Source organism: Miniopterus schreibersii (assembly GCF_964146895.1).
Source record: "Miniopterus schreibersii genome assembly, chromosome: 12".
Taxonomy (NCBI): domain Eukaryota; kingdom Metazoa; phylum Chordata; class Mammalia; order Chiroptera; family Miniopteridae; genus Miniopterus; species Miniopterus schreibersii.
The window spans coordinates 4,085,177-4,111,109 of NC_138112.1; the positions used below are offsets into that span (position 1 = coordinate 4,085,177).

The 25,933-nt window shown below is 53.6% G+C and overlaps 1 protein-coding gene across 1 annotated transcript in view; it reads left to right on the plus strand.

The window, feature by feature from the left end:
- Positions 1–24,546, plus strand: part of DSCAML1 (DS cell adhesion molecule like 1) — a gene marked incomplete at its 3' end in the record, with an annotated part of 322,135 nt that extends 297,589 nt beyond the window's left edge. The window contains exons 20-33 of the mRNA XM_081153849.1: positions 1,968–2,107; positions 10,884–11,037; positions 13,994–14,111; positions 14,470–14,633; positions 14,912–15,010; positions 15,691–15,879; positions 16,342–16,629; positions 18,097–18,252; positions 20,312–20,342; positions 20,479–20,597; positions 20,875–21,027; positions 21,587–21,781; positions 22,271–22,582; positions 24,071–24,546. Coding sequence (XP_081009975.1) covers positions 1,968–2,107; positions 10,884–11,037; positions 13,994–14,111; positions 14,470–14,633; positions 14,912–15,010; positions 15,691–15,879; positions 16,342–16,629; positions 18,097–18,252; positions 20,312–20,342; positions 20,479–20,597; positions 20,875–21,027; positions 21,587–21,781; positions 22,271–22,582; positions 24,071–24,546 — 2,594 coding nt within the window. The remainder of the gene's footprint in view (positions 1–1,967; positions 2,108–10,883; positions 11,038–13,993; positions 14,112–14,469; positions 14,634–14,911; positions 15,011–15,690; positions 15,880–16,341; positions 16,630–18,096; positions 18,253–20,311; positions 20,343–20,478; positions 20,598–20,874; positions 21,028–21,586; positions 21,782–22,270; positions 22,583–24,070) is intronic.
- Between the last annotated feature and the right edge of the window lie 1,387 nt (positions 24,547–25,933).

The following is a 25,933-nucleotide window of genomic DNA, read 5'->3' on the forward strand; positions in this document are numbered from 1 at the left end:
GAAATTTTCTGACAAAAACTGAGAATTTATCACCAACATACCTGCCCTAGAAAAATATTAAAAGGCCTTCTTTAGCTAGAGTGAAAATGACCCCAGGTGGAAGCTCAGTGATGCAGTAGGAAAGAAAAGTAATTAGATGGTGAATATCAATTAATATTGATTGTATAAAATGATGATCTTGGGGAGGACCTAAAATATATGCAGAACTGAAATGTACAACAATGGCATATAAATTGGGAGAGGGTAACTGGAAGTTCCAAGTCCCTTGCATTGTCTGAAAAGAAAAATGCCAATTAATGATATTAGACTTTGGTAAATTAAAGATTCATGTATTAATCTGTTCAATAACCACTAATAGTAATAAAGATTGTATAATAGCCAAATTAATAGAGTGGGAGAAGTAGAGTATTTTTTAGGATACTCAATCCAGAAGGCACAAAAGGAAAAAAAGAAAAACAAAATAGTGGGACAAATAAAAAGTATTTAGTAAGATGGGATATTAACATTCAAATGCATTAATAATTACATTAAAGATAAATTGACTAAATTCTCCAATTAAAAGATAAACTCTGTCAGACTGGCTAGCAATGAAACAAAACCTAAATGTGTGCTGTTTATAGGAGACATCTGAAACATAAAGGTGTAGAAAGGTTCAACACAAGAGGGTGTAAAAAGATAAAAGGCAGACCACACAAAACTGCCTAGGAGAAAACTGAAATACTAACATCAGACAGGGTAGGCTATAAGGCAAAAGTGTTGTTAGAGAGAAAGAAGGGTACTTTGTTATGATAAAAGATTCAATTCACTAGGCAAATAAAACAGTTCTAAATTTGTGTGAACCTAATAACATAACCTCAAAATATATAAAAGCAAAAACTGACAGAACTAGAAGGATAAATAGACAAATCCACAATCATAGTGATTGTGAGATTTCAACGTACCTCTCTCAACAACTGATGGGGAAGAGTGTGCAGGGATGGAGGAGGTTTGAACACCCAGTTAGCACGCGCCCCGGTGGCCGCTTATCGAGCCTGCTCCACAGCTGCGAGGCAGCCGGCAGAGGCGGGGTGCAGGACGCGGGCCAGGAAGGGAGGGTGGAGTCAAGGACCAGAGCCAGCTCAGGCCCCTGTATGTATGATGACGCCATATCTAGTCATTTCATTTAACCTAGAACTGTTGACCACTTACTAGGTTCAAAAAATTAGGTAGCTGCTGGAAGCTGAGAGTCAGGAGAAGGGACACAAAAATCACAATTGGTGTAATTTATTGATTGTCTTCTATGTGTCAGGCACTATGCCAGGTGCTTTATTTTAATTAGCACTAATTCTCCCTACAAACCTTTAATGTGGTTGTTATCATGTCCATTGTATAGATGGGGAAACTGAGACTCAGAGAGGTAAAATAAGTTGCATAAGATGCCATCACTGTCCTCAAAGGAGCGTGACCGCTCCCAGGAGGGAGGACGAGCACCAGGCAATATGCAGGCAAGATGAAGAGTGTGCACATCCCCTGGCCCCCCACAGCCCTTAGCCCTCAAGAGGAGGCCCACCCCGCGAGCCTCGGGAGCCCCCAGCTTCAAGTCGCTCGGAGGACAGAAAGAGCAAAGTGCCCAGGGCATTTGTGTGGCCTAAATGCAAGTTATTAGTCAGTAGAGCATTGGGGCGGGGAGCAGGTTAGGGTCCTGGGATCAACATGAATTCCTCACGGGTCTTATTTCTCTCCTGTGAGTCCTAGATCCTTGGTTCCAGCCAAACAGTGCTGAAGCTGGCCATTCCCAGTGCCTTCGTCTCAGAGACTTTAGTACAAGGCAAAATGATTGCCTTTCTTCTCCCACCTGTTTGCCATGCTGCAACTTCCCCCTCTAAGCCAGAGCTCAAGGACAACTCCTCCAGGAAGCTCTCCCAGACGGACCTGCGCACTCCCCACCATGTCTTTCTCTAAACTGACCTCGTCTTCTCCCTGCTCAGTTCCAGGTCCCCCCGCTGGCATCAAGGCTGTGCCTTCGTCTGCCAGCAGTGTGGTGGTGTCTTGGCTGCCCCCCACCAAGCCCAATGGGGTGATCCGCAAGTACACCATCTTCTGCTCCAGTCCCGGGTCTGGCCAGCCGGTAAGTGGGCCCAGGGCTGAAGGGTAAGGGGACAGGAGGACCAGCTGGCTTCTAGGCCAAACCCTGGGGCTACTTATATCTGTGTTTCTACCTGGATTTAGGGCTAGGAATGGGTGCTGGTCATGCAAGAGTGGCTGAAGACTTACCCAGTGCCCACCTGGAGTGAGTCCTCTGCTCCATGGGCAGCAAGGTTGTCACAGCCCTGGAGGCTCCTTCAAGTCGGGGGTCGCCAAGCAGACACGAGAGGGAGGCCCAGGCCCTGGCTATTCTAGCCTGACTGACCAGGAAAACCCCTAGCAGACCCCAGAGCTGTTGCTTGACTGGGCACTGGCTGCTCTGTGGTCTCTGGGAATGAATTGCTTTTCAGCCTGGTCAGTCTGGGCCTGGAGGGCTGCTGGGGCTCTGCCCTGACTGGCGCCCTCAGCTCGGAGCCAGCTGAAGGAAGGAGAAAAGATAGAGGACAGCTGAGACATGGCAAGGACATCTCTCTGGGCCAGGGCCTGGGCCCAGCCGAGGCAAGAGGACTGAGAGGCTGCAATATGTGCCCAAACCCTGGAGTGGAGGGAGTGACCCCCCAGGGGGGCACAGTGCTGGCCCTGCCCTCCCACTGAACTCTAAGAAGGGTCCGAGGGGCCCCGGGGAAAGGAAAGAGAAGATGAGGTGGGATATGCACCTGCATCCCATAATATGCATCCTTCCCTCCGCCCCTTATCTCCAGCCACTCAGCCGCAGGTGCTGCTGGGTGACTACTCTGGGGCGCACATGCTCTGGTTACGAGAGCAGGTGCAAAGATAACTGCCCTCAGGAGGCTTCCAGTGTGGGGAGGCGACCAAGGGGTGCCCGTTAGAGGGGCAGCCGTGCTGCCCAGGAGATGTGCTTGGGACTGGCTGGGGGAGGAGGGGAGCAAGAGGCGCAGGAGCCAGCCCTTCCCTCCGTCAGCAGCTTGTGCTGTGACCGCAGCCTGAGCTCCTGCAGCTGAGCGGCCGGCAGCCAGGAGAGTTGTCCTGGAATTGCTCAGTAACTGTGTCATCTCCCTCTCTGCGCTCTGCTTTCCTGTGGTCTTTCTGAGTTACCCTCTGAGTGGTAGGTGGCCCGGCCCCTCACACTGGGGCCGGAGTTCTATTTCAGTGCCTCCTTGCCCTGCTCTCCTTCCTCCTGGCCACTGCCTCGCGTGCACAAAAGTGCACACACCGCGCCTGCCCAGCTCCAGTTTTCCCAGCACACGCGGCAGGCAGCACCCAGAGCGGGGAACGGGACAATACCACACCCAAGAAGGCCTCCCTGTGCGCCTCCCGCCACCCCCTCCCTGGCAGGGCAACCGCCGTCCTGGCTTCGGGTTGCGGCTGCCTCTTCTTGTACCTGATACAAATGGAGTCATGCCGTTTGTCTGGCTTCTTCTACTAAAGGGTATTTTGGATTTCTGAATTTCACCCACATGGTTGTGTGTGGCTGTAGATCACTCACTCTCGCTTCTGTACAGTTTTCAGTTGTGTGCTGGGATTACAAGCTGTCATCCACTGATGGGCGTTGGGGTAGTTTTCAGTTTGGAGCTATTGTCAGGGGCGGGGAAACTTTTTCCTGCCGAGGGACATTTGGATATTTATTACATCGTTCGAGGGCCATACAAGATTATCAACTTTATAATTAGCCTGCTATATTTGGTCAAACATTTAATTAATTCACCCTATGTGATGGCTGGAACTGCGGTTGCCTTGGCAGGGCCAGACCAAAAGATTTCACAGCCCATGGGCCAGATGTCCCCACCCCCGTTGGTGCTGCCGTGAGCATTCCTATATGTGCTCATGGTCCCCGCTGGGCATGTGCCTAGGAGAGGAGGTGCTGGGTCCTGGGGTCTCCGGGGTGGGTTGAGAACACCTGCCACTGGTGGGTGGTTGCTCCCAATTTCCAGTCAGTGTTTTCAGCCAGTCTTCTGCCCCTCTTTCCTCGGCCCCGCCCTCCCACACACACACATCCTAGGCTCTCCCTACAGTAAGCCTGTCGCCATCCTGAGCCCCACAATGCCTTTTCACAGGGCTACACCCCTGCCCCCCTGATCGCTGCCGCCATGTGTTCTCCCCTCTATCACACACTGGGTGTGCTAGATGGCATAGCTGTCCCCTCATCTGCTCCGCACTGGTCTGTGGGTTCCTGCGAGGACAAGGGCAGCATCTTTTCATCTTTGTGTCTCGAGCTGCGAACACTGTGCCTGGAACATCACCATCACTAACTGCACACAGCCTGGCAATCGCAAAGCCTCAGACATCGGGCACGTTTCCTTCATGAACTGGCTCTCCAGCTCGGGCTTTGCAGTCATTTCTTCCTCTGATGATGAAGTCTCTCAGAGGGATTGGCATCCAGGGGCCCAGCGTCCTCATTAACTTGGGCCTTAGGAGCCCCCAGTCCACTAGCTGGGGACCCTGCTCTAGGACCCAGAGGAGAGGTCCTGGTCCCCATTCCTTTCTCCTGCTGCTGGAGACCCTGGGACCCTCCCTGCTTCCTCTTCATGTCCTGAGATTGTAGGAACCTCCTCTCCCATGAGAAAGTTTCCCACCAAGCAGTGTCACACAAGGGCCCGTTGCCTAGTGTGATGAGAGCTTCAGCCACATTTCGGGATAGGGCCTGGGCATAGCGAGGGACCCAGGGACCTAACCACCAAATTCCAAATAACAGCATTACAAATTCATTTATGAATGAGCTCCAATAGTGAGTGATGGAGTGAGGGCTCACGTGTGTACATGTGATGGTGCAGAAATGTGAGCATGAGTGTGGGGTTAGAGGCAAATGCATTGAGTCTGAGTGTGTGCACGTGTGTGTGGAATCCTAGAATAGACGTGGGAAACTACATATGGCGTTGGCTCCCAGCAAGTTATGCCTGGAGACAGCCAGAGCTGCATTGAGTCCTGTTAGAAATTTCACCAAACATTTTAAAACATTTGTTGTTTTTCTCTAATTATCAAAATAATGCTATTTATTGTGGAAAATTCTGTAAATATATAAAAGAATAGAAAGGAAAGTGAAAGAAAAGAAAATGTAAACACTAGCAATGTTTTGTTATACAGCCTTCCAGTATTTGATCTCTATGTAATTGTGAGTTTTAGGTTTTTTTAAAAAAAATTAAAATAAAGTTTTATTTTATTATTTTTTTGTTTTATTGTTAACACTATTACAGATGTCCCCAATCCCACCCCTTTGCCCACCTCTGCCCAGTCTCCTCCAACCCCCCACCCCAGTCTTCACCACACTGTTTTCTGTGTCCATGGGCTATGCATATATGCTCTTCGGCTAATCTTGTCACATTCTTTTATCCAGTTCCTCCCTCCCCCTTCCCCTCTGCCATCCATGTATCCCTGCCTCTGGTTCTATTTTGTTCATCAGTTTATTTTCTTCATTAGGTTCCACATATTAGGGAGATCATATGGTTTTTCATGTAATATATGTGGGCACTTTACCACACCATCAAATAATTTTTTAATGTGATCTTGAATTCGTGTTTATACATAATCTATTTAACCAGTCCCTCCATTATTCTATATTAATCTATTTTCAAATTTTCACCATTATAAATAATACTTCATCAAGCATTCTTTTTTTTATTTATCTTTATTGTTGAAAGTATTACAGGTGTCCCATTTTTTCCCCCTATTGACCCTCTCCACCTCACTCCCACCCCCTTCCCAAGGCCTTCACTCTATTATTATCTGTGTCCATGGGTTATGCATATATGAATATAACTTTTGTTAATCTCTCCCCACCCCCAGGCCCCTTACCTCTGAGATTCAAGTCTGTTGCATGCGTCAATGTCTCTGGGTCTATTTTGTTTGTCTGGGTCTTTTGTTTCTTCTTCAAGAAGACCCTTCAACATTTCCTGTAGGATTGGTTGGGTGTGATGAACCCCTTTAGCTTTTTCTTGTCTGGGAAGCTCTTTATCTGACCTTCAGTTCTAAATGATAGCTTTGCTGGGTAGAGTAATCTTGGTTGTAGGTCCTTGCTTTTCAGCACTTTGAATATTTCTTGCCACTCCCTTTTGGCCTGAAATGTTTCTGTTGAGAAATCAGCTGACAATCTTATGGGAGCTCCCTTGTAAGTAACTAACTGCTTATCTCATGCTGCTTTTAAGATTCTCTCTTTGTCTTTAACTTTTGGCATTTTAATTATGATGTGTCTTGCTGTGGGCCTCTTTGGGTTCCTCTTGTTTGGGGCCCTCTGTGCTTCCTGGACTTGTAAGTCTATTTCTGTCATTTTTTCAAATAGGTTTTCAATTTCTTGCTCTCTTTATTCTCCTTCTGTTATCCCCATAATGTGAATGTTGGGCCACTTGAAGTTGTCCCAGAAGCTCCTTATACTACCTTCATATTTCTGGATTCTTTTTTCTTTTTGTTCTTCTGATTGGGTGTTTTTTGTTTCCTCATGTTCCAAATTGCTGATTTGATTCTCAGCGTCCTCTAGTCTACTGTTGATTCCCTGTAAATTATTCTTCCTTTCAGTTAGTGTAGCCTCCATTTCTGACTGGTTCTTTATTATGTCATTGATGATCTCACTAGTTTCCTTAATAGTCTTACTAAGATCCTAGAGCATCCTTATAACCATTATTCTGAACTCTGTATCTAGTAACTTGCTTGACTCCATTTCATGTAATTCCTTTTCTGGAGATTTCTTCTGTTCTTTCATTTGTGACATGTTTCTTTGCCTCCACATATTGCTGCTTCCAGGTGTTTGTTTCTATGTATTAGTTAGAGCTGCTATGTCTTCTTGAATTTGTAGAGTGGCTTTGTGTAGTAGGTGTCCTGTAGGGTCCAGTGACTCAGCCTCCCAAGTCACCTGGGCTTCTAGATGCTCCCCTGTGTGTGCTGTGTGCACTGCCCTGTTGTAGTTGAGCCTTGGTTGCTATTGGCATCACTGGGAGGAATTGACCCCCAAGCCAATCGGTTGTGAGGACCAGCTGCAACTACAGCTGAAGAGCTGGTGTGCTGGAGACACCCCTATGGAGTAGGATTTACTGCAGGGGAGCTTTGGTGTTCACCGAGTCGGTCCCTTGAGTGTGACTCATGGATGTGGTATGGTTGTAATCCACTGTGTTCAAAGCTGAGCACCGGATGCACTGTTTCTGGGACTTCCCAAGAGGTGCAAAGTCAGCCTCTGCCTGTGCCCTGCCCAGAACCACCCAGCATGAGCTACACAGAAATCTGTAGATGGCTGCTACTTGTGCTGGGCTTAGAGGTGTCCAGGAGAGGCCAAGTTATGAACCAATGCAGGCTGCCACTAGTGCCAGGCCTGGGACCACTTATTGAGAGGTACGGGGAACCCTGAGGCCAGCTGTTGCTTGTTTGAGAGATTTTAGGAAAGTCCTAAGCCTGAGGCAAGAGAGGCCACTTTCATAGAAAATCCACTGGAAATGGCTTGAATGAGCTTGCAAGTAGGGAGGGGTAGGGTCTCCAGGAATCACCAGGGTGGAGCAAAATGTGTGAGTCAGGTTGATGGAGATTCAGAGAAGGCACCTGCCTACCAGCTCTGTGGGGGAAGGGCTCAGCAAAGGAACAATGGCCTCTGCCAGCTCTTCTCTCTGGGAGGAAGCTACCCCTCTAGCTCTCACCCTGATACCAGGCCATTTAGTTCCTCCCTGAATGTCCCAGGTTCCTTTCAAGCTGCTGTCCAGCACTGGAGCTCAGAGGGAGTGTGTCTGAGTGAGTTCATGTGCCAGCCCTTTAAGAGGAGCTGCCTGGGATTCCTGCAGCCTCCGAGTCACTCAGCCACAATCCCCGCTGGTTTTCACAACCTGAAGTTATGAGGACTTCTCTTCCTGGTACAGGAACCCTAGGCTGGGGGCCTAGTATGGGGCTGGGACCCCTCATTCCTCCAGGAAACCTCCACCTCCTAAATATCCCTCCCAGGTTTAAACCGTGGCACTGGGTATGGGCCTGGCTTGTGTCTCCGTGATTCTTCCCTGATTCCTCCCCATGTCTCTGCCCCTTCTACCAGTCCTGATGCTTCTTCAGTTCCCTGGTTGTAGGACTTCTGTTTAGCTAGATTTTAGGAGGTTCTAAATGATGGTTGTTATGTATTTTAGTTGTAATTTTGATGTGGTTGTGGGAGGCAGCAGGGACTGCAGTTACCTACGCCTCCATCTTGTCTCTCCTCAAGCATTCTTCATAAATGTCTCTATGCACATTATTTATTGTTTCTTAGAGTAAATTTCTGTAGGAACTCATAGACCACAAAGAATATTCTTAAGGTTTGCATGTACCTTTGCAAATTAGCCTTCAGAACGTTTTCACCAACTTGTGCTTCCACTAGCATAATAAGTGCATACTTGTTCCTGTGTCCATGTTAATCCAAAGTATTATATATTTTTGCCAGTTGGATTTTTTTAAGTTGTTTTATTTTAAGTTACATTTTTCTTTAATTACTAGTTAGGTTGTTATATGTTTTTATTGGGTGGTTCGTCTCTTTTTCATCTTTGTCCCTTATTCATTTTTTATTTAGGTGGCTCATTTTTTTCCTTATTGATTTGTGAGTACTCTTTACATATTAGGGATTATAAGCATTTTTTTTTATCATATAGGTTGCAAATATTTTCCAGTTCATTGCTTGATTTTGATTCTATTTTTTGGTGTAAAAACCTATATGATAGGTTTTCTTTTTATATAATTCAAATTTATAAACCATTTCCATTTATAACTTTGCCTTTACTTTTGTGATTAGAAAGACAGAAAAGTACTTATCCATAGTGTCTTCTTTTGTAGTTTTACTTTTTTTTTTAACCTTTGATCCACTGCAGCTTTACTTGGGAGCATGGTTATGGGTTTTTTTAAGTGATTTCAGCAGATTCTTAGGGATTCCAGAGTAAAAGGAAGGCTGGGTAAGATGCTAATACCTTCAAGAGGAAGCCAAGCCTGGCCGGGCGTGGCCCAGCAGTTGAGCGTCCACGTAGGATCCGGGTGATTGGGGTTCGATTTCAGGTCAGGGCACATGCCCAGGTTGAGGGCTCGATCCCTGATCAGGGGCGTGCAGGAGGCAGCTGATTAATGACTCTCTCATCATTGATGTTTCTCTCTCTCTCTCCTTCTCCTTTCCTCTCTCTGAAATCAATAAAGATATATTAAAAAAAAAAAAAAAGAGGAAGCCAAAACTTTCCTCCCTTGTGTAGACAGAAATGTACACTCAGGTACACACTGACACACACAAGCAACTACACTCATCTTTTCACACACACACACACACACACACACACACACACACACCTCCATTGTCACAGAAAAATGAGCCAGGAGAATATATCCCAGTTTACAAATGACTTACACACCTTGCCTCATTTGTACTGCCCTATAACCACACAGGGTAGGCAGAGCTGTACTGCTTTCTTAATTTGCAGCAGAGAAAACTGAGGCCCCAGGAGCCATAAGAGACACTTTGAGTCATATGCTTAGTAAGAAGGGCAGGCAGGCATTGAGGCCACTGCACCACCTAACTCATGCACACAGTCCCCAACTGCCAGGGCTCAGGTGGCCCTGCCCTTATCCCCAGCAGGGTCCTCCTGGGTTCACGGTCACATCTCCATGAGGGAGGCAGCAGGAGGAATTTGCCAGGGAGCTCTGTATTGCAGATGCCTGTGCCTTCTCCTTAACATTTCCCTGCAGACAGCCTGGGGCCAAAAAAATATTTTCTCCTGTTATATGTCACTGGGCCCCTCAGCCCTACCATGGGGCACAGAGAATGTGCCTCTGTGACACTATATGTATCTAGAGGTCCCTCAGCACATGATGAATGCATCTACATGTCTGTGTGTGTGAGTGTGTGTATGTGCGCACACGTGTGCAAGATCCAGCGACTGCAGAGATAACTAATTACTAGCTCCCTCTTGCCTCAGGGCCCCCCATCTGTTCCGGGGGCTCCCCCTCCCTAGACTTCACCCTGATTTCAAAGAAGCTCTAGTGTTGTCCTCCTTTCCCTCCCTGCAGCTGACCAAAAAATAAAATAAAATGCAAGTCAGCCCCATCCTGCCTGCACCAGGGAAGAGGCTGACAGGAGGTCTGCAAACTAGCGCTTATCAAAAGCTCCTTCTCAAATTCATTTCAATATCTGAGCCTCTGGTTTCCAAGGTAACATAATCTTTTCATCAAAGCAACTGGTAAAACCACTGGGATCTGATATTGTTTTGTTGGCAACTTGTCAAAACTGTCATTTGGTTAAAAAAATTTATAGATTTACATAACCTACAAATATACAGGATCTATGCTGCTAATAATCATTAATAAAGTGGTGGCCAGTGAAGCTTGCAGTTCCCTCTCCCGCCCCCTCCTCCCCTGGATGGGTTTGCTTCCTGCAGAATGGAGTGGTAATTAGATGGCAGGGCTGGGAGGTGACTCTGACTGGGGGCAGGCCAGGGAGCCTGTCTACACCCCTAGTAAGTCAAACACAGTAATTCAGCTTCTTCCAGAGACTCCCTGTTCTCAAGCTTTTACTGGGACCCACCCTCCTCTAGTCTCCTTTCTCCCAACTCCCTCTAGCTCTCAACCAAAACACTCACATTCCCTGGCTTTGGAACCACAGTTGCCAACACCTGGATAAGTCAGAGGTAAACTGAGGCTAACTGGGCAATACCCCAGAGCAGGCCTGTCAGCTCCCAGGGCCAAGCCCAGGGCACAGTGGACGGGATCCTGCCTCCCCTTCCAAGCGCCCGACCACCAGCTCCTCTGAGCCCAGGCCCTGGGAATGGTTGGAGCTGGAGGCTGGAGGCCCGAGGGCCTTGGCTCTTAGCACTTCCTCCTCTGCCCCACAGGCTCCCAGCGAGTATGAGACGAGCCCAGAGCAGCTCTTCTACCGCATCGCCCACCTGAACCGAGGGCAGCAGTACCTGCTGTGGGTGGCAGCCGTCACCTCTGCGGGCCGGGGCAACAGCAGTGAGAAGGTCATCATCGAGCCCGCGGGCAAGGGTGAGCAGCCTGGGGCTGGGCCGGGGGACAGAAGCTCCCAGAAGCTCCTTTCCAGAATTCTGGTTCTCCACAAATAGGGGATGTCTCCCCTCCACCCTGTCTGAGGAGCTGGTCCCACCTGTCCCCTCCTGCATCCACCAAGACTGGGCCTCTGCTGCCCCCTGATGCCCAGAAAGCCTCATAACAGGCTCGAGGCAGCACTGATACCTCAGGGCTGTGGGGCATGGTGCACCAGGGCCCCCCACTTTAAACTCTACTCTGGGCTTAAAGAAGGGGGGTAGCCCCTTCCAGCCCCCAACAGATCCTTTGTCCCAACGCTGAGCTCTTCGAGAGGGCTGAGGCAGGGTACACGGCCTCCACAGAGCAGAGAGCCCTCGTCCCGAAGCCTGGGCCCCAGCAGGAGGGGACCACGCCGACGGCGGGTTCACTGCATCAGCAGCCATTTCAGAGCGCAGGCAGTGAAGGAGGCTGTGGGTAGAGGCTGTGCACAGGTCTTAGGGGCACCCACTGAATCCCTGACCTGGACATGCCTGTGCCAGAGGGGCACGTGCATCCCACTTTCAAGGCATGACAGTTCACGGCCGCCACCCAAGATCAAGACAGAGGCGGCCACACGGCTGCCAGGCTGCCCTCTGTGCCAAGCCTGGGGCTGGGGCTTGGCATACAAGCCTGTGGCTTCTGGTCTGCTATTTGATGCTGGGCTTCCCCAGGCCCTTCCTGCTGGCCCTGCCTACCTCCCTGCCCCCCTTTCCCCCGCCCCCTGACTCTCTAGCCCAGGGCCCCAGGACCAAAACTCGGATGGGGTGGAAACAAGGGGGAGTTTAGCTGGGACACAGAGGCGTCAGCCCTCCCCTGACAGGCTCGGGGTCAGCTAGTCCACGCCTGGGGCTGCAGTGGCCAGGGGCCTCCCCGGCCTGCCAGTGGGGCTTGAGCACTCAGGCACGTGGCCTGCCAGGCAGCTGTGGTGGACGGGCTGGCCCTCTGGCTCCACACTGGAGCTCTTTCCACACGGCCTCAGTGTTTCTAACCTCCCCTGACCCTTCCTCCCAGACATACCCGCTTCTCCTAAACCCATCTCCTTCAGGAAGAAATGGACCGAGAGCTAGAATCTTCCCGGCAGCAGGCACTGGCCTGGAGACAGGGCCTGAGGGCCCGGGCGTCTTGGCAGAAGGCTGGCCCCTTCCCTGCGGCCATGAACTGTAACATTCCCAGAGGCCTCTGTACGCCCTAGAAGACGTTTACACATCTATTCTGTCCTCACAGCAGCCCTACGGGGCAGGAGGGACCAGCACTGCTGTCCTCTGTCCTCCCCCACACACATGCACTGAGATGCGGAGGTTCAGGGAGCCAGCCCCGCCGAGTGTAGAGCCAGAGACCCTGGCGCTCTCCCCAAGGCCCCAAGACTGCTCTGTGACCCCAACAGAAGCCACCTTCACCTGGGCCCCTCTGCTCCGTCCAAGCCTTTCTGGCCACCGGACAGTCCTCCACGCCTGAGCTGCCTGTCCTTCCCCTCACGCCCTCACCCCCTGCCCCCAGCCCGTGGAGAGGAGCCTCCCTTCCTGACCCAGGCCTCTCAACACTGCTTCCTGACCACCTTCTAAATCCCTCTCCCGAGGAGGGGCCCATGGCTTCGGGGGACCCGCCGTGGCCTCTGAAGCACTTGGTCACTCGGTTAATCTAAGACCTTCACCCGTGGGCCTGGAGGCCCGTGAGACCTGACCCCCCTCCTGGACCCCGCGTCCCTGCCTCCCTTGCTCCCTGCAGCGCTGCTTGTGCATCCCGGTCCTCTCGGTGTGCTCCTGTCCCCCAGCCCGCCCCCGGGGCATTCCCCTCTCCTCCCTGCCACCTCTCCGTCATCTCCATCCCCTCCTGGCGCCTGGTGGCGTAGGTCCCTCTGCCGCCCCTGCATCAGTGTCTGCGCTCCCGCAGGCACCCGGCTGGCGTGGCCACGTCCTCCGCCTCTCCTGCCCCCGCACTCTTCCTCCCACAGGCCTCCTCACCCACCGCGTGGGCCCAGCGGGAACCCCAGCGGTTGCCCTCAGCTGCCCTTCCTCCCTACTCTTCCCGGAAACCAGTCAGGCCCCAGGTCCTGGGAGGTCTTGTCCGACCCCCATCTCCTCCACTGCCACGCATCACCTCCAGCCTGCTCTCCGGCCACTGTCTCGTCTCTGGTCTAGGCCCGTCCTCCAGGCCCAACCCCGCCAGGCCGTCCTCTGCCAACAGTCAGGGCTGATCTGAGGCTCCACCGCGAACATGTCCTGTGGACTTAGGAGCCTCTCGTGGCTCCTCGCGATGAAGGGACACGCAGCTCCTTCTGCCAGCAGAGCACCCTGGGCTTCCACTCCTCTCACCCCTCCACCCGATTTTACTCACCCTGGGCTCTGGTCACCCTGTGTTTGCAGATGCCCCCAGGCCTGTGACCCTGTGACGTGGTCCCCCCACTTCTGCAGGGCTGCTCCCTCCCAGGCATGCCTCTCCCTCTCCGCAGTGAGATCCTTGGCTTTTAGGTCCAGGTCAGGTATTCCCCGTCTAAAGCCACCCCCCAACCCTGCCTTCGCCTCCACTGCACTGAGCGGCAGAGTCCCCCTCCTCCTCTGTGCCCCCTGAGGACTCCTGCCGACCCTGCCGCAGGATTTCCCACCCCATATGACTGTTAAAGAACCTGTCTCCCTCTTGGACAATCAGCAACCTGCGGACAGGGAATACATTTTATTCAGTTTGCGAATCCTCAGTCTCAGGTGACAGCTGACCCACAATAGGCACAGGATAAACATTTGCTGAATCAATCACTCCCAGGTGGACTCCCTATACCCACCCCCTCCCCGCCCCCAAGCCCAAGGCTGAGTTCAGGTGGGAGAAGAAGGGCGTTCTGTAAAATTCGAGGTGCCCTGAGAAAGGGGGCCAAGGCAGTGTTGGGTGTAGAAGAGGGGTGGCCTTCAGCCTCTCTTCTTTGTAGCCCCAGCAAAGATCATCTCATTTGGGGGCACCGTGACCACACCGTGGATGAAAGATGTCCGGCTGCCTTGCACTTCAGTGGGAGATCCGGCCCCAGCTGTGAAGTGGACCAAGGACAGGTGTGTGTGGGACCCGGAAGGACGGGTGACCCCAGAGAGGAGCGTAGTAGGACATGCGTGCAGAAGAGTCGGTGCCCCTCCCTTGCCGCTGGCTCGCCCTGCGGAGGCCCCGCTGGTGGCACAGGGCCACTCTCGGAGGTAGGCCCAGCCTCCTGCCTCCCCTCTGTTGGGAGTTCAGGATCCCCCTTCCCTGGACGGTCCAAAGGCCAAGGTTACTAGGTACCCCCAGGAAGTCCCAAGGAGAGCCCCAAGAATCCAGGCACCACTAGCAAGCCTCCTTCTGCTCCCAGCTGTTTGCCTGCAGACCTAGGGGAGGCCCCGGTGAGGGGGTGCTTGCCATAACCCATACCCCCCACAGCGAAGACTCGGCCATCCCCATGTCCATGGATGGGCACCGGCTCATCCACACCAACGGCACGTTGCTGCTGCGTGCGGTGAAGGCGGAGGACTCGGGCTACTACACCTGCACAGCCACCAACACCGGGGGCTTCGACACCATCATCGTCAACCTTCTCGTGCAAGGTGAGGCCTGCGAGGCAGGCGGGGCTGGGGGGGCAGGGAGGGAGAAGGGGGAGAAACTCCACCCTGTGACAAAGAGGGTTGTCGAATGGGGGAAGGCCAGCCACCAGGGAGAGCGGCCCTCAGTGGAACAGAGGTCCAAATGGAAGGGAGCAGGAGTGGGGGGAGCACCTCAGAGGTGGGAAGCCAGCCCCTCACCCTCCTTCCCACTGGGACCCCCCAAGGTCCCCATCACTAGAAGTCAGCCCCTGTGGTGAGGGCTGGTGGCTTTCCCCTCACAGTTCCCCCGGACCAGCCCCGCCTCACTGTCTCCAAAACGTCTGCTTCGTCCATCACCCTGACCTGGATTCCAGGTGACAATGGGGGCAGCTCCATCCGAGGTGAGAGGGGTCTGGGTGGGGAGGGGAGGCAGGGGAGGGAATCTGGGCCCAGAAGTAGGGGAGGGCTTCACCCACTCCTACCACTTGTCCCCATAGTGCCCAGGAGGTGATGGGGGTCCAATTCAGACCACCAAGAAATGGCCCAGGTGCCATGAACAGCACACGGGCCTAACACCTGGGCTTTAGCACCCACTAGAGAGCTGTGCAAACCCAAAGGAGTCATTTTCTTCCCTGGCCCCAGTTTCTAAATCTGTACAGTGGGTGAACTACAGGATGGGAGCTGCTCAAACTTGAACGTGTATATGCATCACCAGGGTCCTGTAAGAAGGTCCTGATTCAGAGGCTTTGGTGGGGCTGAGAATTGCATGTCCAACAAGCGCCGGTGACTGTGCCACTGTCAGGGGGACGCACAGAGCACGAGGGTCTGAACAGGATCCCGTTTAAGCCTCACAACCCTGGTTTTCTGCTCCCCTCCCCACCTTGGCTTCTAAACCCTAACATGAGACCTGAAGAGAGAGCAGTGAAGCTCACCCAAGGTCCTTCCAGTTTTGCCTCTAAAGTGCACCCGCCCCTCCCAATGAGCAGAGGCCCCACCCTGCCCCCTTCCTAGAGCCCAGCCCCGGGATGCCAGGTACCCCTGCCTGCCCTGCCCCACCTGAGCCGGGCAAACCTCCCGGCAGGCTTCGTGCTCCAGTACTCAGTGGACAACAGCGAGGAGTGGAAGGACGTGTTCATCAGCTCAAGCGAGCGGGCCTTCAAGCTGGACAGTCTCAAGTGTGGCACCTGGTACAAGGTGAAGCTGGCAGCCAAGAACAGTGTGGGCTCCGGGCGCATCAGCGAGATCATCGAGGCCAAGACCCACGGGCGGGGTGAGGCCTGGCGACGGGTAGGGGGGAGGGTGAGCCCAAGGAGGAGGGGGAAGGGAGAAGAGCCCAGGACAAGGGGTGGGAGACGGCTGGGACAGGGAAGGGCCAGGGAAGGAGGGTGCAGGGAAGCCGGAGGCTAAAGGGAGAGGCAACCTAGTTCCCATCAGGGCAGCGTCTAGATGAACCACAGCAGGGAAAACTGGTCCCACTTTCCTACTAGGGGTGGCAGATGGCTATCACTTCTCTTCCTTCTTCCTGCGTCTCCCTTCCTCCCCTGCCCAGGCCTTCTCTCCAGGCCCTCCCCTCCTTGCCTCCTCCTCTGTGCCCTGGGGCACCTCTACTTCAGTCTGTGCCAACCACTGATGCCCCAGAGCCACTGCGGTCCCAGCTGCCCCCAGGGACCCTTGCAGCCAGATGCGTGAGTCCCCTCCCCTCTGTCTCTCTAACCTCTCCTCTGGCCCTCAGAGCCCTCCTTCAGCAAAGACCAGCATCTCTTCACCCACATCAACTCCACCCATGCTCGGCTTAACCTGCAAGGCTGGAACAATGGGGGCTGCCCTATCACAGCCATCGGACTGGAGTTCCGGCCCAAGGGCACCTGGGCCTGGCAGAGCCTCCGGGCCAACACCTCTGGGGAGGTATTTCTGACCGAACTGCGAGAGGCCACGTGGTACGAGCTGCGCATGAGGGCCTGCAACAGCGCCGGCTGCGGCAACGAGACGGCCCAGTTCGCCACCCTGGACTACGACGGCAGTGAGCGGGGCAGCGGGGAGGGAGCAGTACAGGTGCCAGGCCAGGTGTTGCCAGGGAAGCTGGCAGAGAGGCAGACACACAGAGAGAGACAAGCAAAGAGAGAGATCAGCAGGACTGGAGTCAGGAGAAAGGCTGACAGGTGGATACGCAGGCAACGGAAGCAGCAGATTGGCAGGCAGACAGGTAGGCAGGCAGGTGCACTAACGGCCAGTGGAGACAGACAGGCAGGCAGACAAACAGGTCATAACACTGGAGTCTTTGAAGGCCTGAGCCTTGCTGTCCGTTACTTCAGAGAGATGGAGAGGGAGGTAGAGGTGTAGGGGAGGTCCTGCCTTGAGAACCCTCTACTAATACGGCAGATTAGGCAGGATGGGAGAGGCTGTGCTGCAGTAACTGGGAGCACGCAAAGCTCCGTGGCTAAATCCAGTGAAGATTTGTTTCTTGCTCTCATAAAGCCTCACGAGTTCTGGCTGGGTACCATCTTTTAGCTCTGTTATCTTGAAACCATAACCTCCAAGATCACCAAAGAGAGAGAGAGAAAAGGCACACCAGCTCTCAGCTGCCTTGGCCAGGAGGTGACACCCATGACTTCTACTCACACTCTGTTGTCCAGGACTAGTCACATGGTTCTCACCTAACTGCCAGGAAGCTGGGGCAGGCGGACAAGCTTCCTGGATATTTGGTGAGCACTAACTGGTGTCTGCCACGTGGGGACACCTCACACACATGCATGCACATACATGCACGCGTGCACACACTGACATACTTGCACACATACATACATTAAAGGTGTACAGAAGGCTGCATTCATAGGGACCAGTTGTCACAAGCTAAATTAAGTCTGCCCATGTGTTAAGGAAGCAGAATAAAGGGGTATCAGAAGGGGATGGGCTCAAACAGAAAGGCTTAGGCAAGGTTTTGAAACAGGCAAAGATCAGGGCTTGACAGAGGCCGTGCCAGCAGGAGACTGCATTGTTGCCTCCTTGCAAGCACCCAGACTAGTATTGCCCATGGGAGGGGGAGCAGAGAGAGGATGCAGGGCAGTTAGTGGCTTTTGTCTTCATCTGGGGAAGAGAACCCAGATCCCACTGTCCTGACTCCTCTCTACCAAGACTCTCACCATCTCCCCACCCCAGCCCACCTTCCCAGCTGAGTGTGGGCACCTAAGCCCACCAATTCACCCTTTAGGAGTGAACGCTGAACTCCAACAGAAAAGACACCCTGAGAGACTTCAGGATAATTTTAGAACAGGCCCAGGAAGTCATTACTATCAGAATGTAGTGTACAAACTACCCAACTGTCCATGGCCGTCCTGATGGGACCAGAATTTATGGGAACAGAGGGGAGGGGAGGGACTCTGCGCCAGGCAGTGGTGGTCAGAGTGATAGCAGGGCTCTCCCACCCATGGGAATCTGCATAGCACCCACCTCACAAGGGACATCTGACGCCCTTCTTCCCCCCATGCAGGCACCATCCCTCCCATCAAGTCTGCCCAAGGCGAGGGGGATGACGTAAAGAAGCTGTTCACCATCGGCTGCCCGGTCATCCTGGCCACACTAGGGGTGGCCCTGCTCTTCGTTGTTCGAAAGAAGAGGAAGGAGAAGCGGCTAAAGAGGCTCCGAGGTGGGGGAGTCTCCTTCCTACGGGCTTCCTAGGCAGGAGTGTTGACCCTCAGCCCCTCTGGCCACCTTCTGCTGGCTGGGGCACCACCTGGACAAGAGAGGGTGTCTGTGTCCCTTTGAAAGGAGAGCTGCCATGCCAACCTTCTAAAATCTCCTGGTGCTGGCTGCTCCCTCCTCTATGCCCCCAGACTTTGTGCCTGTCCTAACCGGGGCTGACTTTCAGACGTTTGCACTGGTAAAGCCATATTGCTTCTTAAAGGATTTAAAAATTCCCATGTTGATTGGTAAATAGATGCTGCTCACTTCACCTTAGATGTGCCACTTTCTTACACAGGATCCCTGTGACTTTCCTAGGGCCTAGCCACTAATGAGCATTCCTGCAGGTGTTCTTTAGGAACTTGCTCAGTTCTGACTGGACAGTTTCCATACACATCAGTTTTTAAATATTTTTAATATCATCCCCTCTCCCAACACCTAATAGTGCAGTCAGGTATGAATGGATCTGATTTACCTTGATTTGTACAGTGTCTGGCACCTACTCGTTACTTAATAGATGTTTCATAACTCATTTGGAAAATTTATTATCTGCTGTATTGTAGATCCTACCAGACATTGGAGATAAAAATATGAATGAAGAAGAAACAATCCATATCCTTATAGAGTTCACGGTCTAATGTGAGAAGCCAGGGCACAATGGTAGCACAGAAGAGAGAATGAATAACACCATGTAGGGTTTTTAAGAGTTGGATGAACGGATGGTTCAAAGGATAGCTGGGTGGTAGCTGGACAGATGGATGAATAAATGATTGGATGGATGATTAGATGGATGGGTGGATGGATGAGTGGTTAGATGGTTGGATGGATGGTTAGATTATTTATTGGATGGTTGGATGGAAGGATGTATAGAAGGAAATATGGTTGGAAGGATGGTTGAATAAAAAGTTTGATGAATAGATGGTTGAATGGATTAGTGGATGGATGGATGGATGGATGGATGGATGGATGGATGGATGGATGGTTAGATGGGTGAATGGATGGTTGTTGGATAAATGGATGGTTGGATAGGTTGATGGTTGAATGGATGCTTGGATGTATAAATGTATATTTGGATAGATGGATGGATGATAAGATGGAGAGATGGTTAGACAGTTAAATGAATGGATGAATGGATGAATGGATAAACAGATGAATGCATAACTGAATGGATGGTTGGAGAGGTAGTTGGCTGGGCTGATGGTTAAATGAATGGATGGTTGGGTAGTTGAATTGGTAGGTGATGGATAAATAGTTGGGTGGGTGAGTATATGAGTGTGTGAACAGTCGGGTGGGTGGATGGATGGATGGATGGATGGATGGAGGGACAGGTGTTTGGATCAATAATATATGGGTGAATGGATGGCAGTTGGATGCTTGGATGCATGCATGCATCTAGATTCACTCTGACAGATCATTGTCAGTTATCGGGAGTCTAATGTATTAACTCGGACCTTTGCTTCTCCTCTCTCACCAATTTCTAACCTGAGAGTCTTAATCCTGTTCAAGGGCCCTCTGAAACAAAGCAAGAACCTCCAAATCCACCCATGGGTTGTCTAGGGATAGATGCCCTAGAGGAGGAAGTGAAGCTTCTTGGTTGACAGTCACCTAAGGCTTCCTATTGACCACCTCTCCTGCACCCTCCACTCTCCACTGTCTCCCCTCCCCAACAGATAACTAAGGATAGACCCACACTGATGCCCACTTCCAGCCTGCTCCGGTGTCTTGTTTAATTAGAGCCAGTTCAGGAAGCAAATGGAGCCTATATACCCTTCCTTTGGGAAGGACCTTCCTATTAGATAAAATCTGAGGGGGGAAAACAGACCTGAGCCAAATCCTGAATTGGAAACTGTGAGACCTTATGTTTGGGGCCATTTTAGAGGTCCTGACACTTCTCCCTCTTCTTCCCAGGAGACCAGCCTTGGCCCGAATTTAGGGAATTCTCCCACCTTGTCCCCATGCCTCCTCCAACTCTCATCCTACACAAACACCATTCTCACGCAGCCCCTCTCTCTACTGTTTTGCAGATGCAAAGAGTTTGGCAGAAATGTTGATAAGGTGGGTGTCATATAGCTACTTCCTCTCTCCTCTCCTCTCAGAGGACAATCTCCAAATCCCCACTGTTTTTGCAAAATACCCTCCCACAATCCCTTATGGCTGCTGAGTCACCCACCTCTAGCCCTTCTCCCCACAGCAAGAACAACCGAAGTTTTGACACCCCCGTGAAGGGGCCACCCCAGGGACCACGACTACACATTGACATCCCCAGGGTCCAGCTGCTAATCGAGGACAAAGAGGGCATCAAGCAGCTGGGTGAGTGACGGGGCCAGGAGCTCTCTGTCCTGCGCTGAGTGTGCTGTCCCAGGCGCGACACCAAAAGGGGCAGTGCCTGTGGTTCTAACCGAAGCCCTATCAACAACTCAACAACCTTGAACGCATTGCAGCTTCTCCCAAGAGCTGTTTCCTTCTCTAAGGGAGAATTTTCCTGGCCTTACTGGGCCTCAACATTGGATAAAAACAAAGAGAAATTTGGGGACTAAAGATGGTGCCCAAAGGGAGGGCGCCCTGCTAATTGTCCCTCTTCCCCCAGGAGATGACAAGGCCACCATCCCCGTGGCAGATGCTGAGTTCAGCCAAGCTGTCAACCCACAGAGTTTCTGCAGCGGGGTCTCCTTGCACCACCCAGCCCTCATACAGAGCACAGGACCCCTCATCGATATGTCGGACATCCGGCCAGGCACCAGTACGCATCGTCCCCGGGAGGCAGCCCTCCTCCCGCACAGTGTGTCGGGCACAGCATGGGGCAGGGGCGATTTTTAAAAATAAAGAGAAGGGAGGAGGAGCGTGGAAGAACAGAAAGAGCACTGGAGCTAGAGTCTGAACACCTTGATTGCAGACTTATTGTGACCTTGGGAATATACCTAACCTTGTATCTCAGAGCCTCGGTTTCCTTACCTGGAAATGCTGAGAGGGGTGGGTGTTCTCGCCCTCAAGGGCCTTCTGCCTGGGCGCTGTAGCTCTGGACAGAAGAGTAGAACGCAGTCAGGGGGCAGCAGGAAAGGCGACAGTCTCCCCAGGCTGGAGGAAAGGTGGGGTGGGTAGAGAAGAGCGGGACACCACCCGCGGCCCCACCTAGACACTCCCCCCCCCCCCCCCGCCCCCAGGGCCAGCTGTGTGGTCAGGAAACAGTGTGCTCAGCATTGCCAGGGAGTTCTTGGCTGCTGCCTCCTTCCTGGCTCCCCACCTTCTCCGCCCCAGCCCGGTGCCCCCGGAGGCTGCTAGCTCTTGCTCCCTCCGTGTAGACCCGGTGTCCAGGAAGAGCGTGAAGTCAGCCCACAGCACCCGGAACCGCTACTCCAGCCAGTGGACTCTGACCAAGTGCCAGGCCTCCACACCCGCCCGCACCCTCACCTCCGACTGGCGCACCGTGGGCTCCCAGCATGGTGTCACCGTCACTGAGAGTGACAGCTACAGCGCAAGTCTCTCCCAGGACACAGGTGAGACCAGGGCTCTGCCTGAGTCCGCTTGCTCTCCTCCGGTTCCATTTCCCAGCTCCTGCCACCAGCCCGTACGCTCCACCACCCGGGCAGTTTCACTTGCAGTTGGCCCCTGACCGGCTGTGTGGCTGACACAGAAACACTGAGCCTCACTCACTGAGCTCTGCCTGCTCAGGGCTTCATCTTGCTCTCCCCCCAGATGTCAGAGGAGATAGTACGCATGACATTTGTTGGAGAAAGGGCTCGGTGCTCCGGATAGTTGCTTACTTTCAAGAGTGAATGGTGTTTGCCCTTCCTTAGCCTAGATCCTAATCTCGCCAGGCTGCCCTCACGGTGGGAGAGCAGGAGCCTCTGAGCCCAGCGCACCTACAGCCGGGCTCTCAGGTGGCTGGGTGAGGCACAGGGGAACTGCTCAGCCCCGCCTCATTTACACCCTGCTCCCCATAAGCCCCTTATTTCCCCTTAACTCTATGGCTTCCATCTCCGCAGACAAAGGACGGAACAGCATGGTGTCCACCGAGAGTGCCTCTTCCACCTACGAGGAGCTGGCCCGGGCCTATGAGCACGCCAAGCTGGAGGAGCAGCTGCAGCATGCCAAGTTCGAGATCACTGAGTGCTTCATCTCTGACAGCTCCTCTGACCAGATGACCACAGGCACCAACGAGAATGCCGACAGCATGACCTCCATGAGCACGCCCTCAGAGCCCGGCATCTGCCGCTTCACCGCCTCCCCACCCAAGCCCCAGGATGCCGACCGGGGCAAAAATGTGGCTGTGCCCATCCCTCACCGGGCCAACAAGAGTGAGTGCCCTGACCCTTCTCTTGCTCTGTCTCCTGTCCCAAACCCCATGAGCCTGGCTAGGCCTAGCGCTAACGGCCCCTGGATCCTGCCAGCCAGGTGCGGTTCCCTGGCAGTGTGGGGTAGTGCAAAGAGCAAGGACTTGGGAGCAAGCAGATCAGGGTCCATGTCCTGTATTATCTCTGTGACCTTGGGCAAGTCATTTGACCTCCCTGGCCTTAGCTTTTTCATTTGTAAAAGGCAAATGATAGCATATGCTTGTCATGGTTGTAATGGGCATTAGACATGATACAGTGCTCGGCACATAGTGTGTTCTCATTAAGTAGTGATCAGTCCCTTGCTCTGAAGCTATGCCAGGATGGAAAAGGACCCCTATGGGGTCAGCTGCCCAGTGGCCATTGGTCTCAACACTGCCTGAACTTAATTTAGACCCAAAGCAGCGATCCTGGCAGCTCAGCCTGTGGTAGCCAAACTTCATGATGGGCAGTGCCCCAGCCTGGCTGAGGACCATCTGACTCCAGGGGCCTGGCCAAGGCATACACCTCTTTGGGGTTGGTGGGGCAGGTCTGGGATGAGCAGGAGGCATGTGAGGGGGCCCATCAGCAGATATTGAGCCCCCAGCAGACAAGGCCAAGGCTGTCAAACCCTTCGCTGTTTGCTTGGCACTGGCCTTGCTAAGTGGCCACGCTGACATGAGGGCTCAGGCCATCCAGAGAAGAGCCTACGGTAACAAAAGGCAAGGATTTCAGAGACTAGCAGCCCCTTCTAGCTGTGTGAATTTGGGCAAATTACTCAATATTTCTGAACCTCAATTTCCTTACTTGCAAAAAGCAGGCAGCCTGTCCAGAGGATGTGGGGGCTAAATGAGGTCATCTGCAGAGAGCGCCCAGCATAGGACAGGACGAAGGCACACCCACAGGAGACGGTGCACAGGGCAGGGGCGCAGGACATGGACACAGTTTCAGAAATGAAGGACATTCTGCCTGAAGAAGAGGGGACAGGGAGAAGGAATGGGACTTGCAGCTGATTTGGGGTACCTGAAAGACTGGCGGGGCGGGACAGAGGGGGGGTCTTGCTCTGTGGGTCCTCTGAAGGCATAATCAGGTTCTTCTCAGGGTAAAGAAAGGCCTCCTGGCAGCCAGGGCCCTCAGGAAGCTCTGGTCTGCAGAGCGAGCTGCCCGCCAGCCGAAGCTGAGCGGCCCGCCTGGCGGTTTACCCAGCAGCAAGTGCTGGGGGCAGCGCCATGTGCCAGCCCTGCGTGCGGCGCCATGTGCCAGCCCCGTGCTTTGTCTCCGTCACTGCCCAGCTGCTGCTCTAGGGGAAGGCGACTGTCCCCATCCCACAGGCAAGGAAACTCAGGCTCGGAGATGTCAGGAACCGGGCTCTCCTCAGCCCTCAGGGCCCATCGGGGCCTCCCCTTCCAGCCTGGGGAGGGCGCGAGGGGAGGGAGTGGTTGCCGCGCCTCTCGCAGCCTCTGCTTCTCGTTCCAGGTGACTACTGCAACCTGCCCCTGTACGCCAAGTCCGAGGCCTTCTTCCGCAAGGCCGAGGGCCGGGAGCCCTGCCCCGTGGTCCCGCCCCGGGAGGCCTCCATCCGGAGCCTGGCTCGGGCCTACCACGCCCAGGCTCGCCACCTGACTCTGGACCCCGCCAGCAAGCCCTTGGGCCTCCCACACCCAGGGGCTCCCGCTGCCGCCTCCACAGCCACCTTACCTCAGAGGACTCTGGCCGTGCCAGCGCCCCCGGCTGCCACAGCGCCCCCGGCGCCCGGGCCCACCCCCCCTGAGCCCCCTGCTGCCCCCAGCGCAGCCCCTCCGGCCCCCGGCACCGAGCCTCCGAGGGCCGGGGGCCCACACACCAAAATGGGGGGCTCCAGGGACTCCCTTCTCGAGATGAGCACATCTGCAGTAGGGAGGGCTCAGAAGCAGGGGGCTGGGGCCTACTCCAAGTCCTACACGCTGGTGTAGGGGCACGGGGGCACGGCCTGGCACTCGGACGCCTGCCGCGCCGCCGGCGGCACCAACCTGGCTGTTCTCCGGTATTATTTATATTAAACTGGCAGACGGAGCCGACCAACGGCGGGAAGGAAGCCCAGGAAGCCCGAGCCCTGAGCGCTTGTGCGGAGGACTCTTTTGTACAAATGAAACTATTTTCTTCTACCCCGTGAAGCCAGGGCACAAAGGATTGGACCGCACACGCCGACCGCGCCGCCCCAGAAAATCCGCGCGGGGAGGTGCACGCAGAGGGGCGCATCGCCAAGCTACACGTCTGTCTAGTCTCTCACCTTATTTTCAGACAGAGGCACAAAGACTCAGCAATTTCCCCTCCCCCCCCATCGAGGTGGTTTTGACAAAGACCAGAATCCCAACTCAGAGACACTGCATGCGATTTCACTGTTCCAAGAAAACCAGGAGTTGCTTCAATTTGCAGATGCTTATGTGTTAATACCTTTTTCTATGAAAAAAGACCCAGCGCCGTGTGCAATAAAGGTTATGTTTCTACGTGGTGGCTTTTTCCCCTCTGGCGGGGGCCAGTGGGAGGGAGGGAGGGAGGAAAGGCCCCTATGCCAGGCCATCACTTCTCAGGGAGAGACTTTGAGAAGCCTGGGCTCCAGCTCAGCTCGTGAAGCGTTTGAAAAGGCCTCCAGTTAGCCAAGGTGCGTCCTTGAGTACCTGTTCCGATCTCAGGTCTGTGCTGGGCCCTAAAGGAGACCTGCTGTGTGGCTTTGAGCAAGCTCCACGACCCCTCTGAGCCTGGGTTCCTCATCTATAAAATGAGGCAACTTTGGTGAGAGCTCTGAGGAGCCTGGTACCGGGGCTGGGGGAGCCTGGTACGGGGCTGGGGTGTCTGCTGGCTTCCCTCAGGGAGAGTACAGCATAGTCAGGGGAGCAAAGCCAGGGACCAGAGAGGGAGGAGGAGATTATAAGTACCCCAGGGGTGGGGCCAGAGCGGAATCTAAGGGCAAGGTGAGCCCTAAGGAGACGGAGTGAGGCCATCAAGTCAGAGAGGTAAGAAGGGCTCAGGAATGAGGGGAAATGGAGCTCAGCCAAAGAGAATCAGGCCAGAATCCTACTTCACCCGGTTTCAGAGGAGTTGGCAATTAGGTTGCCAGGTAGAAGCAGACGTGCCCACGGGCAGCTGTGCCCTGGGGCCATTTCTGATGAGAGGGTTAGTGGTGCAGCACAGGGCGTGGCACATGAGCTGGTCCTCCAAGGATGGGAAGGCGCAGACAGGCAGAGAGGGAAAGACAGAGGTTCTAGTAAAGGCCCAGGGGCATGAAGTTTGTGGTCTGGCAGGGCCTCCCTCCACCATGGTTGGAGCTCTCAAGTGAAAAGAAGGTGCCCTAAGAAGTAG